Genomic DNA, 16,697 nt, shown 5'->3' with positions numbered 1-16,697 from the left:
CTTTGCAAAGTCTCGTGAGACTTTGTGCAATAACTTCATAAATGAATTTGTACTGTAAAAAAACATTTCCCGAACTGAAGTTCGGTTCCAAGTGGGAAATGTTTTTTTACAGTACAAATTGATTTATTAGGTTATTACGCGAAGTAATAACTTCGGCTCATTGTAGCCAATACATTCTAATACTATACGGAGCTCCTGCTCCGTACAGTATTGGAACGAAGTTTTATGCAAACTGACTTCGGATGTTTCATCCGAAGTCGATTCGCTCATCCCTACTGATGACGTCACAGGAGCACCACTGTCTTCTCAAAAAAGCTGATCGTCGGGGGTCTCTGTTGTTGGATCCCACTGATTAGATACTGATGACCTATCCTTAGGATTGGTCATCAGTAAAATGAAATCCTGGAAAACCCTTTTTAAGTAGTGTAAAAGAGATCTTATAAAATTGAGAGGAGAAACCTCCCCCACTTACATCGAGTCATGAGAGCAATAATTAAATATCTCCCTCTCTGGGGAGAAAATCTGTACAATCTACAAGAATTCCCTAGGTACCTCCAGATGTGTATATTTCAACATATAAGCTAGATGGTATAAGACCCCTTGGGTGCTACATAACATTTCTGTGGAAGCTTCACTCCTCCTATGCTGGTGCCGCCTGACTCTGTCAGAGTGCTGCTCTGATGACTTAATCTGTGGCCCTTATCTCTGAACTCCTGACAGCTTATACACACTCATTTAACCTAAATTCTTAAAGACTATTATGTCTGTTAGGAAAGGGCTACAGATCGAGCTGTCACATTGAAAAAAAGGAGTAAAAATTAGGGTTGTCACCAGTGGAGAGTTAGTAAGTTCTTTATTTTTAATCAACTTGATGCGTTTCGGGGACAATGGCAAGACCTCTTCTTTAGGAGCATAAGAGCATACACATAGCATAAAAAGACATATATAGAGATAAAAATGTATTGTCTAACCAATAGAAATTCATAAATGCCTGGGAATCAGGAAACCGGAAGTGAAGGACGTCACTTCCGGTTGTGGACCACATATACAGAGAGGGTATTGCAAAAAGCACAAAATATAGCCCTTTTCATATATATAATAACAAATGTAATCAGTTAATCATATTTATCGAGAGAGAGGGCTCTGGTTCCACTGAGATCACTGGAAGCAGGCTGTGGGAACATGCGTTCCAACATGGAACGCATGTGAGGTTGCCGGGAAATGGTAGAGAATTGGAATGCTCCTGCAGCCTGCTTCCAGTCAGCTCAGTGGAACAAGAGCACTCTCTCTCAATAATTAAGCGGCCAATAGGATTAACTGATTACATTTATTATTATACAGTATATATAAAAAGGGTTGTATTTTGTGTTTTTTGCAATGCCCTCTCTGTATATGTGGTCCGCAACCGGAAGTGACGTCCCCATCAATTCCGGATTCCTGAATTTTTTGGGCATTTATAAATTTCCATTGGTTAGACAATATATTTTTATCTCTACTTATATGTGTCTTTTTATGCTATGTGTATGCTCTAATGCTCCTGAAGAAGGGTAATTGCTATTGTCCCCGAAACACGTCGAGTTGATTTAAAATATCTCGCCATTGAAGTTCCTGGCTACATCATTGGGATATTGGAGTTTACCATACTTTCAAGGCGATCTCGTGATGGAGGAGTGGGTACAAGTGTCTTGAGCTTATCTTGCATCCCCTCCCTGGTGAAGTAAGTCACCTTCTACATTTATTACCATTTATCTATAATTGTCATTCTTATGATTTTTTTTTAGCATTGTGTGACACTTAATTGAATCACTGCACCAACGCTCCTACATATCTTTTACACTTTTATTTCCGGCAAATCAGCTCTGACAGATTCACTGACAACTGGGGAAGGAGTAGTCTGCAGATCCTGTTATAATGTTTTAATTAAGACCAATTGAAAAAAAGATTTCCAGCCCAAAAACAGTAGAATGCAAAAAAAAAAAAAAAAAATACCCTCAATGGTGTCCATAGCCTTTAATCTACACCCATTGACAAAAAAAAAGAATGCACCAAGAAGGAGTCGTTAGAATTGGATGAAACTTTCTGTGTGAGTGTAATGATGATATATGTAAGTGATTACAATATTAGAGTGAAAGGTTACGTTTATTGGGGAAAACTGTACAATTGAAAGGCGGATCTAGTACCCTGTTGGGCCGCCTCTGGCCTGGGTACAAATTGAGAGGCAGTTGGAGATGGAGGCATACAGGTTCTCTATGGTATCCTGCCGAATATTTGCCCACAGATGTTGCAACTGGGCCTGTAGATCCTGCACACTCATAGGTTGCCGAAGCTGGTGTCCCAGCTGGTCCCATAAATGCTCCACTGGCAATACATCTGGTGACTGGGCAGGCCAATCTAGAGGAGACATTCCTAGGAAACCTTTGCTGTCTGTGGGTGAGCATTATCCTGTTGGGAGGTACTGTCTCTCCTTGGGGAGAGTGTCTTAATCAGCGTGAGGGGCTTATAGGCTATAGCTATCTTACATCTGGAGGCATTGGAGGTCTAGCTTGTTAAGAGCTCATTTGCATCCCTTTCTTGCCAGAATTCCAGAGGAACAGTGGCCTATAAGCCTCCTCACGCCGATTAAGGCACTCTCCTCGCAAGGAGAGACAGTACCCCCAAATCCTGACTTAAGCCTCATTCACACGTCCGTGTCTGTGCTCTAATCCGTGAGCAGGTTTTCAGTGATGCATCTATGTTGGGTCCTTGTGTCAGTTTTTTGCTGTCCGTGTTGTTTCACTGACACTGAACAGCTGGAAAATAATTTTCAAAGCATCTCCTTCTTAATGATCCGTGAAACACGGATGCAACATGGATGGAATCCGTGTTGCATCAGTGGTATTCACGGATCCATAGACTATAATGGATGTGATGGATCCATGAACCGGGCCGTGCTAAAACACTGATGTCTGAATACACACATTAAAATGAATGAGGACGTGTGCTGTCTATGGAGAACACGTATAGCACACGTCCGTGAAACACTGACGTGTGAATGAGAGGCCTCTCACCCAGTTAAGCCAGTACTCTCTGCTCTGCACAGATGTGGGACAGTCACAGACAGCCGAAACAGCTGACTGCAGATGTGATGTTGGCATATTTATTATCCAAGTCATGCCTCAAGGCCTCTAGTTAAAGGGTCGAACACTGACTTATAGGATAGCTGCCTTACATCTGGTGGCAGAGCTTGTTCTGAACTCATTTGCATCCCTTTTATCCTGCTGGAAATTGCCAGTTAAAAGCCCTGTAATAAGAGGCAACACATGTGGCCGCAGGATATCCTGCACATTTTGCTCAGCTGTTAGTGTCCCTCGTATCACTGATCAATGATTGGGGCAGAGACAGGGGTGTTGTAATGAAGGTGTCACCTGTCTTTGGGTGGTGGACAATGAAACTGTAGGAGCTGCTCATGCTTGTCAGCAGATCAACTGATCCTCTCTACTGATGGACTGCCTGGGTTGTCCAGAGCCTGTTCGCCGCGTGCGTTTTCCCTCATGTAACCTCCTCACCTAACACCTCTTAACAGCCAGGCATGTTTAGCAGTCAACAATCTCTCACTAAGTAGCCTCTGAGAGCCTTCTATGAGACCTTTTAGGGCTGTATTAGACTGGCAGATGAGGCTGACGATTGTTAGGAAGGAAGGGTTCCTTCCGGACAATCGCCTGCTAGTCACTGAAGGAGAGCGCTGCTATTACATGCAGCAATCTCCAAGTATGAGGAGGAGCGATCACTAATGCCATCACTCGTCCCCATACTGAATCATTATTTGCCGGCAGCAGAGCATGATTAGACGGCACAATCTGCTGCCAGCAAACAATGATTTTTGTGACTGCATAAAAATGTGATTACCCTATGAATGAGCGTTTGCTCATTAATCAGGTAATCAGCAGCACCTTTACTGTTTGCTTGCTAGCGATGATCCGGTCGACCCTCGGTCAGTGTATTACAGCCCTTACACAGTCTTGTGGCAAGACCCGGTGTCTAATCAGACCACACCTTAATCGTTTACATATCTGCCTGAGACATAACTGCATGCTGAGATTTGCACATTGGTGCGGTATTTCTCCATCCTTTAGATATGGAACCTAATCTATATATAAAGATAGACGTATATATGTATCTTCCGCGATCAATCAAAAACACAACCATCGATTTCAACGAAACTTGGCATACACATCCCTTGCTACCTGGAAAGAAATCTTGTGGGGGTCTCAGGTCTCTAGGACGTACTGTTCCTGAGATATTCCCAAAAAATGACCTGCATTAGCCAATACAAGCCTGCAAGTCTTTCTCTTCATATCCCAACTGCCATACACACAGTCACATGTCCCTTATCAGCCAATAGAAGCTCACAGGCCCTTAGTCTCCACATACACACAGTTTTACTCCAGGTTTCCATAACAACCCAGCCATTTTTCTTCACTGCTGTAGGTCAGCTTTAGGCTAGGGCCACACAACGACAAGTGTCGCGCGACAATAAGACGCACGACACATAGGGCACAGCTACACTGCTACATCTGTTACGCGACATTGATGTCGCACCAATGTCCGCAACACTTTTTTTACTGATAGTCTATGGTGTTGCACTGGATGGATTTTTTGCAACTGTCGCAGTCGCAGCATGTCACATGTTGCAGTCCTACACCATAGACTATCATTATATGAATTGTTGGGACAAAATGTCGTCGTGTAGCGCTAGCATTAAAGGGGCGGGCACTGTGGAGGTCACTGTTAAAGGGGTGGGCACTGTGGAGGTCACCGATAAGGGGGCAGGGGCCACTATTAAAGGGGCAACTGCTGTAGAGGTCACTGTTAAGGCAGCGAGGTATTGTGTGGGTCATTGTTAAGGGGGCGGGCCCCTGAGGATGTCACGGTCAAGGGAATGGGGTTCTGTGAAACTCACTGTTAAAGGGGCGTGCTGCTGTGAAGGTCAAAATTAAGGGGATGCGCTGCTGTGGAGGTCCCATTTTAAAGTGGCGGGGCACTGTGGGGGAGGTCAGTGTTAAGGGGTGGGGGTCTGTGGAGTTCACTGTTAAAGGGGCGGGGTGCTGTAGAGGTCACTGTTATGGGGGATACTGTCAATATCTTTTAACGACACCTACTAAGAGTTTGAGGTTTCTGTTGTGATGTCACAAACCAACAAAAGGAGAGTGGCATTTAGGTTCCTCGAGGGGCCCTCTCATGACTTATGATGTGTCACTTTCCAGCCATTTTAATGTGTTCTAGTTCATCCTTTTGTTTGGAGTTCTGTATATTCTTGGTGAACAACACTCTAGACAAGGGGTCAGCACCCTCAGGCACTCCATTTGCATTTATGAGACACAGCTGGAGTGCCTGACTCAGGTGGCGCAGCTCAGCCTTTTCCTCCCAAATTCTTGGGTTGGGTTACTTCCACTATATTTTAAAAAGAAAAAATTTAGAATTCAAGAATTCAGCATATTTCTGTTCTGCTTGGAGGAAACTGGTTTTCTTAAAAATTAACCAATAATTAGCTTGAAGTAGGTTAGAAATCATTTGATAATGTCAACCTTTATTGCAGGTATTGTTTGCTTGTGCCGAGGCTCTGTATGCTCATGGATACAGCAGTGAAGCATGCTGTCTTACAGTGGAACTAGCACATGATCTATTGGCTAATCCTCCTGACCTCAAGGTTGAGCAGCCCCCAACCAAGGTGAGAAGCATTGACAGGTGAGGTCTGATATCAAATTGCTTATAGAAGTGTTTTCTTTTTTTTTTTTTTTTTACTACCAAAGGATTGGAATAAGAGGTGATACGGGATGATCCGCAGTGCAATCATAAAAGGTTCCAGATTAGATATTTCTTTTTGAAAGGTATCTTTATTGAAGTAGGTTTCTTTTTCAGGTGGTGAAGCATTTCGGGCTGATTCAGACCATTCAGCCCCAAAATGCATCACCACCTGAAAAAGGAACATACTTCAATAAAGATACCTGGTTGCTCTGCAGCTCACCCCGTATCACCTCTTATTCCAGTTCTTCAGCCTGCACGTGGTGCCTGAGGGATTAAGCCTGGCTGCATCTGCACCACTAACTTCATGCAACTCTGGGCCTTGTGCTCCTAGCGCAACCCCATAAGGTGAGCACCTCTTATTGAGATCTTCTTCACGGTCCTACCTATGTGCGCTGCTCTCTGTTTTGTTTTCAGTGTACTACCAAAGGATGTGATGGTGTATCACTACCATATGTCATTGTTTTCTCATGACTTGGAAACCACTACCTATCCTTAGCATGAAGGAGACTTTGCTTCACAGAATTTCTTTGTCCAGATAAACTCTTGACTACTGCTGTCTCGGGAACTGCAACACAAATCTGTTCCCCTCAATGGAGCTATGTTTTTCCCTGCTCTGCAGAAGAAATGAAGACCAGGGAAGAATGTAATGCCATGTGCTAGTGATGACATGTCCTAACGTTCCAAGATTGGAATACCTCCTTAACAGGGTTTTCCACAAAGCACTCTTGTGATATGTTCCAGCAGTTTCCATTCTTGATAAACTAATTTGGACCCTCATTGTAGATGTCTCCACTCGTATGCTCACAGTTAACTCTGGCTGTAATATAAAAAATATATACTACAAAGCATGCATTTTTAGCAGGAGAGGACATGCATAATATCATTCTTCTCATAGCCTACATATTAGAGTATTATTGGGTGCTCTCGGCTCTCCCCTAATAGATGTCAAGGAATAAAAGGATCAGGGTCTGATGTGCAGCGCTGTATAGAATTGGAAGCAGTCAGCTCTGTGCACCTTGTAGTCTCCGTGCAAGGGTAACTGCATCTCAGCTCCCATTCAAGTGAATGGGAGGTGAGTTTAAGTACTCCTGCCCCAAAAACTACACGGTGTACGAAGCTTTCGGCTTCTGCTCTGTACATGGTGAAGCATCTCATGCTGCGGCAGCCCGAAATAGCTGATCGGTTTGCGTGCTCTGTATACCCTCACCGATCTGATATTGATTACCTATACTGAGGATAGGTCATCAGTATCTATAGAACATAACCTACAAAAACCTCACCATCCTACTAACCAGCATCAAAAGCCGCCAATACAAGTATGCCTTATTGGGCTGTTCATATGTTCTTTAATATAAAATATTAGGCTTGCTATTGTACATATATGTATTTTGGTGTCTGCGGCGCTATTGTGTTATCAGATATATTTATATCGGTGGTGTTCTGTTGTGATATACTGTGGACCATTTTTCATTCATATTTACGGAGATGAATTCAGTAGCGCCGTTGACACAATATATATTTCAAAGACATAGATCACTGTTTCTGGTATAATACCCCTTGCTATGTTCTCTGTATCAAGTTCCATCATGCTATTCTCTTCTTTTTGAATGACTTTATTTTGATATATTGATAGAATGTAAGATATTTTTATATATTTTGAGTGCCATTGGCTTCTTTCTGGGTGCATCAGTATCTATTACCCTGGAGAACCCCTTTAACGTCTTAACCGTTCCTCTAAAAGTTTATTCTGCTTGTGCAATGTATTATTTTTTATAGATGCTACTTTAAGTTATGTATTGTGCTCAGGGTTGTGTCCTGTTTGTTCACATCATATATTACAGGCAGAGAGTCACAATATCTAAAATTATGTTTACTGTGTTTGAACAAGGTACCTACTTGTTATAATTCTGTATTTTATTGCATAGGGTAAAAAAAACAAAGTTTCAACTAGTAAGCAGACGTGGATAGCAACAAACACATTGTCCAAAGCAGCCTTCCTTCTGACTGTGCTGAGCGAGCGGCAGGAATACCACAACCTGGCCTTCTGTATTGGAATGTTTGCCCTGGAGCTTCAGAGACCCCCTGCTTCCACCAAAGCATTAGAGGTAACCTAAGTGTTCCAAAAAAGAAGCTAAAAAAAAAAATCATACTTTCATTTAAAATGAAACTCTGCCTTTGGCTTGATTCTACAAAATGGAGGTTATATATGTATATACAGAAAAGACATGTTATTGAGCTATCCTCATTAAACACAAGAAGAATATATGGGAAAATGATTACTGCGTATAAGGCCTGTTTCCCACTTCCGGTTGTATTAAAGCAAAACTGAACAATTCGGATTCGGTATGAAAATTATTGTAAGTCAATGGGTGCGGATCAGTTTTTTTAGCTGACAAAAAAAAAAAGATCTGTACCATTGACTTACATTGATTTTCATGCCGAATCTGGTTTGTTCCATTTCGCAGACCAGGCACAAAACTGCAGCTTGCAGCGGGAAACGCAACAAAACGGAACGGAATGCATCCTGATCAGTTTTGTCCCTATTGACAATAAATGGCGACAAAATTGATCCGTTTTGGCCCGGTTTTGATATCCTCTGCCGGATCTCAAAACCAGAAAGCAAGTGTGAAATAGGCCTAAGACAAAACTGTGTGTAGCTACACCATATACTGAATATAATGCCAAGTTTATGTTGACCAAGTGGTATGTGTGTGTGTGTATGTATATATATATATATATATATATATATATATATTATTGTATATAATCAAATTGTTGTTTAAAGGAGCTTTCCTGTAATAATTAGTTTTTATGAAGTGCCTGCAGCCCACCCCCTGAAACAGAAGATTCATACTTACCTGCCCCATGCCGCCCCAGTCCTCCGAAATGCCCCCGCTGTCTTCATCTTCCGGTTCCCACACTGTTCACATCCACCACCCCATGTAATGATTGGCTTCATCGGTGACATGCTGCTTGCAGCCACATCACAGCTGAAACCAGTCATTGACTGGAGCCATGAATGTGACCATATCCTTTGCCAGCCGGAAGATGGAGGCAGGACCAGAATGGCGAGCAGCAGGTAAATATAAATCTTCTGTTTTAGGGGCACGCTGCAGGCAGTGTTCCCTCTAAGCCTTGGCAGCTGCTGAGCGTGGTCGGCTCAGAGCTGGGCACAGCGCCATCAAAGGTGGGCGCTAGGAAAACCTAAGATAAGTGTCACATCAAAGAGCATACAGTGTAACCTCTGCACCATGCCGTACAATACAGTGTAACCGCTGCACCATGCCGTACAATATATAGTATAGTTCATACACAGTGCCGTACAATATACAGTATAGTTCATGCACCATGCTGTACAATATACAATATAACCCCAAAACCATGCAATATGATGTACATTATAATCCCTACACCATGCTGTACGATGTACATTATAATCCCTACACCATGCTGTACGATGTACATTATAATCCCTACACCATGCTGTACGATGTACGTTATAATCCCTACACCATGCTGTACGATGTACATTATAATCCCTACACCTCATGCTGTACGATGTACGTTATAATCCCTACACCATGCTGTACGATGTACATTATAATCCCTACACCATGCTGTACGATGTACGTTATAATCCCTACACCATGCTGTACGATGTACGTTATAATCCCTACACCATGCTGTACGATGTACGTTATAATCCCTACACCATGCTGTACGATGTACGTTATAATCCATACACCATGCCGTACAATATACAGTATAGTTCATGAAGAAAAGAGAGAAAATCCAGCTCATGATAGCAGGGAATACTTTATTCACAGCGGTATTAAAACTTCCACATACGCAGGGCAGTCAAATCTATGCATTTCGGACATTTACATGCTGGTCCTTAATCATGATAATGAACAGTATAGTTCATACACCGTGCTGCACAATATAATCCATACACCATGACGTATAATATACATTATAATTCATACACCATGCCGTACAATATACACAATAATCCCCCAGTGTAGGTGGTATACTGTATATTGTACGGCATGGTATCTGAACTATACTGTATATTGTACGGCATAGTGTATGAGCTATACTGTATATTGTACGGCACTGTGTATGAACTATACTGTATATTGTACGGCACTGTGTATGAACTATACTGTATATTGTACGGCACTGTGTATGAACTATACTGTATATTGTACGGCACTGTGTATGAACTATACTGTATATTGTACGGCACGGTGTATGAACTATACTGTATATTGTACGGCATGGTACAGGGATTATAATGTACAGTATACTGTACAGCAAATGACAATATAACCCCTGTGCCATGCTGTACAATAAACAGTATAACCCCTACACGGTGTCCCTACACTGCACCTCTCTGTATATATTTCATTATTTTGCACCTCTCTGTATATATTTCATTATTTTGCCCCTCTCTCCATCTCTGTATATATTCCATGATAATGAAGGATTTGCTGCCAGTGGGCCTGCCCTCATATGGCCGGTGTGGGCTCCCTTTTCTGAATTCAAGTGCGGCGTGCCCCCCCCTCCCTATGAAGCCGGTGTGTGTGCATACATAAATAAATAAAAATACCTACTCTGCTCCACTCATCTGTCAGAACAATCCCGTCATACCCTCTCCGGCGCCGCGCCATTCAGTCATCCCGCCATTCAGTCATCCCGCGTGATCCTGCGAGACCTGTGACCTCAGTGCCGAGTCTCGCACTGTCACAGCTGGTGGCGCAGCACCGGAGAGGGTATGGGTTACTTAATGTGCGCACTGGGCCGGTAGCGCAGCCGGCCAATCGCACTGTAGGCGTTATAAAAATAAATTGCACAGAGAGGCCCCGAGCCCCTTACATAAAGTCCGTGCAGCAGCAGTGAGCGGGCCAGCAGAGGTGCTGAGCGGAGGCATAAAGGAAGCTGCGTGGCCGCGCGCCCGCGCAGCTTACAAGGAACACTGGCTGCAGGTACTTGATAAAAAATAATTATTACTGGAAAAACCCTTTAAGGCTATGAACACCTTTTGGGGGCGTTTTGTTATAATTCCATTTGACTCATTTTTGGCTAAAAATATTTTTTTCGTTTTTGCGTTTTCACTTCTCTTTCCCATCTTCCTTGAGCTATAGCTTTTTTATATTTACGTTCACATTGCTGTATGAGGGCTTATTTTTTGCGGGACAAGTTGTACTTTCTAATGCCACCATTAATTAGGGCATACACTGTAGTGGGAAGCGGTAAAAAAAAATACAAATGGGGTGGAATTGAAAAAAAAACACCTCCACCTTTTTACGGGTTTTGTTCCTATGGCACTCCGCTTGTGGCAAAAACTGACCCATGCCCTTCATTCTCTGGGTCAGTACGTTTACAGTGATACCCCATATGTATAGGGTTTTATGTCTAAAAAATAAATTAAAACTTTGAAAAAATAATATATATATATATTTTTTTTACATCACCGTATTCTGACCCCCATAACTCTTTTATAGTTATATCTACTAAGCCGTGTGGGGACTTTTTGCGGGGCAATCTATAGTTTTTATTAATATCATTTTGGAGTGTGTGTGACTTTTTGATCACATTTTGTTACATTTTTGGGGGTAAGAGAAGCGATGAAAAAATGGCAAATTGGCCATTTTGACCCTTATTTTTGGAAAAATATTTGTATCTTTTAATAGTACGGGCATTTTCGGTCGCGCTGATACTCATGATGTTCGAAAGCGCGAGCTTCCGGGTTTTTGACACTTTAGATGCCATGATCTCACTTGAACACTGCATTTAAAGGCTTTAATTACCGCGATCAGCATTATTGCCGGTCGCAGTAATTAGCCGCAGGTCTCTGCTGTATGAAACATCAGAGACCTGTCAGCCATGTTTCCATATATGGCGCTGGTAGCGAAAGGGTTAAGCAATTTCTGCAGTTTTTGCCATAATAGGTTAACCACTGTGCCTTTCCCTTTCACTTTAAGCCATTATCTGCCAGACAGGTATATCCCTTATCTTTGAAGTGCTAACAGCTCATAAACAACTTATTTAAGCCATATTCTTACCATTAAGATAACATTTGACCTATAAAGAGTGTTTATGAGATCAGGAGATCAGAGATAAGGAGCTGTAAACTGAGGGTACTTTCACACTTGCGTTGTTTGATTCCGGCAGCCAGTTCCGTTGCCTGAACTGCCTGCCTGATCAGGCAAACTGTATGCAAATGCATGTCATTTTTGCCTGATCAGTCAGAAAAATGCATTGCAATACCGGATCCGTTTTTCCGGTGTCATCAGGCAAAACGGATCAGGTATATATTTTTTTCTCATTTTTAAAGGTCTGCGCATGCGTAGACCGGAAGGACGGATCCGGCATTCAGGTATTTTGAATGCCGGATCCGGCACTAATACATTCCTATGGAAAAAAATGCCGGATCCAGCATTCAGGGAAGTCTTCAGTTTTTTTTCGCCGGAGACAAAACCATAGCATGCTACGGTTTTCTCTTTTGCCTGATCAGTCAAAATGACTGAACTGAAGACATCCTGATGCAAACTGAACGGATTACTCTCCATTCAGAATGCATGGGGATATGCCTGATCAGTTATTTTCCGGTATAGAGCCCCTGTGACGTAACTCGGCCTCTTTCACACTTGCGTTGTCCGGATCCGGCGTGTACTCCACTTGCCGGAATTACACGCCGGATCCGGAAAAACGCAAGTGAACTGAAAGCATTTGAAGACGGATCCGTCTTCAAAATGCTTTCAGCGTTACTATGGCAGCCAGGACGCTATTAAAGTCCTGGTTGCCATAGTAGTAGTGGGGAGCGGGGGAGCGGTATACTTACAGTCCGTGCGGCTTCCGGGGCGCTCCAGAATGACGTCGGAGCGCCCTATGCACATGGATAACGTGCCATGCGATCACATGATCCATGCGCTTGGGGCGCCCTGACGTCATTCTGGAGCGCCCCGGGAGCCGCACGGACGGTAAGTATGCTGCTCCCCGGCTCCCCACTACACTTTACCATGGCTGCCAGGACTTTAGCGTCCCGGCAGCCATGGTAACCATTCAGAAAAAGCTAAACGTCGGATCCGGCAATGGGCCGAAACGACGTTTAGCTTAAGGCCAGATCCGGATCAATGCCTTTCAACGGGCATTAATTCCGGATCCGGCCTTGCGGCAAGTGTTCAGGATTTTTGGCCGGAGCAAAAAAGCGCAGCATGCTGCGGTATTTTCTCCGGCCAAAAAACTTTCTGGTCCGGAACTGAAGACATCCTGATGCATCCTGAACAGATTTCTCTCCATTCAGAATGCATTAGGATAAAACTGATCAGGATTCTTCCGGCATAGAGCCCCGACGACGGAACTCTATGCCGGAAGAAAAGAACGCAGGTGTGAAAGAGCCCTAAGACCAATTGAAAAAATTATTTTTAGCTCAAAATGAGTACAATGCAATAAAAAAAAAAAATGCCCCAAAGGTGTCCATAGCCTTTAAGGGCAGCTTATATTATAGCAGTAGTGTGATTATGAAGTTTTATCCTGCCAGGTTCTGCTCCTGCAAGTACACTGGAGGAGGAGTTCACTGTGAAGTTCTCTCTGTACTGAGTTGCTTCAGAGCACCTCCTCTCTGCTCTGACAACTGTAGTGGGTTCCTAGCTGGATGCTACAGCTGCCATTTAGGCCTCTTTCACACAGGCGTCGCGTGTGAGGGCCGAATAGGATGCGGGTGCGTTGCTGGAAAATGCACGATTTTTCCGTGCGAGTGCCAAGCGTTTTAATGCGTTTTGCATGCGCGTGCGAAAAATCTGCATGTTTGATACCCAGACCTGAACCCGAACTTCTTCTCAGAAGTTTGGGTTAGGTGTTCGGGTTTGGGTTAGCCGGCGCATGCGCATTAATTACTGTGATGCCGTACCAGGAATGGACATCGCAGTGTGCATGCGCCGGCCGACGGACTCAGAGCTCAGGCACGGGATCTCGGCGAGAGAAGTAGTAAGAAGATGGGCGGGCAGAGGGAAAGACTGGGCGGGGGCAAGCGGCGATAAGGCAGAGCTGCCTGGGTACCTACGAGGTTGATGCCGCCCCTGGGCACTTGCGAGCCCTCATTTGCATATCCTACTAAGATGATTTTTTATAGTTTTATACGTCCACGATTGCTTATAAAGGTAACGTTTTATCAATTGTAATGCTGCTCGAAAGCTATGGGATGGGTTAAAAAGGTGAAACTGTGATGACAGACTCCCTTTAACCCCTTCATCCCTAATTTACTTAGCATTCTGTATGAAGAATGCTATTATTTTCCCTTATAACCATGTTATAAGGGAAAATAATAATGATCGGGTCCCCATCCCGATCGTCTCCTAGCAACCATATGTGAAAATCGCACCGCATCCGCACTTGCTTGTGGATGCTTGCGATTTTCACGCAGCCCCATTCACTTCTATGGGGCCTGCGTTGTGTGAAAAACGCACAATATAGAGCATGCTGTGATTTTCACGCAACGGAAGTGATGCATGAAAATCACTGCTCCTGTGCACAGCCCCATAGAAATGAATGGGTCCGGATTAAGTGCGGGTGCAATGCGTTCAACTCATGCATTGCACCCGTGCGGAAAACTCGCCCGTGTGAAGAAGGCCTTAGCAGAGGAATGAGAGCACTGTAAAGCCTTGCCTCCAGGAGCAGAACCTGGCAGAATAAAACATCATATTCATACTACCATACCTGGCGCTTTCACTCCCTTTAATCGGTAGCAGAGCTTACAACTGTTCATGCAATCACATTTGTGAGGATTGCGGTGTCTTCTGTTGCCACCTTATTTTTATGTAGGTAACCACTCACTAGTGGGATGAATGTATGTGAAATCAAAGTGAAAATTGTAACGTAGCAATATTATTGGTTGGTCTCATATAACACAATGTTAATTTTTGCATTATGCAGTTCCTGATGCTCAGTAAAATTCTTATTTATTTTACTTTAAAGGCATTATCCCACGATTAATGTAAAACGTGAAAATCAGCCATCATACAGTACACGACAATTTCTTTCTAACAAAGCTAGGACCAGCCCTGTACCTCACATGGATCCAGAGATCTCACCATTCATTGCTCCAATAGTTATTCTAGATTTATTTTAAGATGTCAGCTTTTGGGGGGCATGTCCTTTCTGCTGCAGCTGGTGGCAGTTGAAGGGTGGTACTGAGCATGTGCTTCTGTCTCAGTCTGCAGGACAGAGAAATTAGAAAAAGAGCAGACAGCAGGTGGCGCTGTACAGAAAGATTTCATTGAATAACTCAGTAGCTATAATACATTTTTAATTACAAGTAATTGCAAAAGTGTTCAGATCCAGGTGCTAGTTTTAAAATGGTAGAATATTTTTAATGGGACAAGAAATTAATGGATTGATTGTGTAAAAAGTCACGTCTGATTTCATGAATTTTCTGGTTTGTAATTTTTACATTTTACATGTATTGTCACCTTTAACATGGTAAAAAAAAGTTCAGAGAGGAAGAGCTCCACAGTCAAAAGGGAATAAAAGCAACAGCTTTCTTTCTCATAGTAAAGTTATGTACGTTGTGGTCGCTGCTTCTGCATTGTGAACCGCACTTGGCTCTTAGTCGTAGCTTAGATTTGCCGGCACGGGTGAACATAGATCTCGTAGGACCCCATAGCAAAACTGAGGATGGGCCCCCTTCACCCATTTTCCCAATGTATGTATGTCATGCACTCCCAGGCAATGCAGGACATGTGCAACGCCCCAGTTTTCTGACAAATTTACTTTTTTGTTAGTTTTTTAAAATCAAGTGTAAGAAATTTTAATGAAATACAAGTTGTAATCAACAAAATTGGAATACATACTTCAAATATACGATGATCGTTCTAAACACCATATTTCTCAATGTATTTACACCAGAAAACTGTCAAAAATACATGCTACGTCTCCTGCTTTACTTATATTACAAAGCTAACTGGCTGCCTGCAGTCACCACTAGGGGGAGCTCAGTGAATAGGAGTTAGTCCAACTGCCATGGTAGCTGTGATAATCTCTTTGCATTGAGCGCCCCCTAGTGGCAGCTCTGTGAAAGTGCAGTGTTTTGACAAGGGGGAAGAGCAAGTTTCATGCGGGCCACTTCGGGCCCCATAGCAGTCGCATGCTCGTACGCCACTGTATTCTAGGATGTGATTGGTTGTCAGATATTTAAAATGACAGTGTTTGTCTTGCACCTGTAAGCTATGAGTAAGAGCGGTTTGAAACGTGTGAGGTGACCAGAATGTATATGATGGATTTTTATTTGGACTGTGGAGCTCTCTCCCCCCTTCGTATGTCTACAGTGCAGCCCTGCGCATGCTTTAGGTATATCAGTGAGCTGGTTTGAGCTTTTTTCCACAATAATAGTAGTATTTTACATGATTTGCTTCTAGTTTTGTCCTGCTTGTATCATACTTCTGTATTTTTCTCTGTAGGTAAAGCTGGCATACCAAGAATCTGAGATTGTCTCCCTTTTAAAGAAGATTCCTTTAGACTGCAATGAAATGAACACTATTCGTGGACGAGCGAAGGATTTACGAGATGGCACACTGTGTGACTATCGGCCTGTGCTTCCTCTTATGCTGGCCAGTTTTATATTTGATGTCCTTTGTACACCAGGTACCAAGATTTTGTCTATTAGACTTTTTCTGCTACTGTCTGCAACTTGGCTGCATCTAGAGGTGTGTATTTGGTTGACCAAGAAGAACTCACTAGGAAATTGCATTAAAGTGGTTGTGCAGCCAGCACATATTGATGAGCTAATCTCAGGACAGGTCATCAATATCTGATCAGTGGCGGTCCCACCCCTGACAACCCTGCCAATCCGCTGTTTGAAGAGGAGGTGTCACTCGTGCAATCGCTACTTCCTCTTAAATATTACACTGCGC

At 43.2% G+C, this 16,697-nt stretch overlaps 1 protein-coding gene across 1 annotated transcript in view; it reads left to right on the top strand.

Annotated features, from left to right (window-relative positions):
- The window catches only part of ZSWIM8 (zinc finger SWIM-type containing 8), a 111,824-nt gene that overhangs the window by 54,310 nt on the left and 40,817 nt on the right, over positions 1–16,697 (top strand). The window contains 3 exon segments of the mRNA XM_044298870.1: positions 5,576–5,707; positions 7,710–7,889; positions 16,245–16,428. Of these exon segments, the coding sequence (XP_044154805.1) occupies positions 5,576–5,707; positions 7,710–7,889; positions 16,245–16,428 (496 nt within the window).

This window comes from Bufo gargarizans, chromosome 6 (assembly GCF_014858855.1).
Source record: "Bufo gargarizans isolate SCDJY-AF-19 chromosome 6, ASM1485885v1, whole genome shotgun sequence".
In the NCBI taxonomy this organism is placed as follows: Eukaryota; Metazoa; Chordata; class Amphibia; order Anura; family Bufonidae; genus Bufo; species Bufo gargarizans.
The sequence above is the reverse complement of the archived record's forward strand: the minus strand, read 5'-3'. Positions and strand labels throughout refer to the sequence as shown.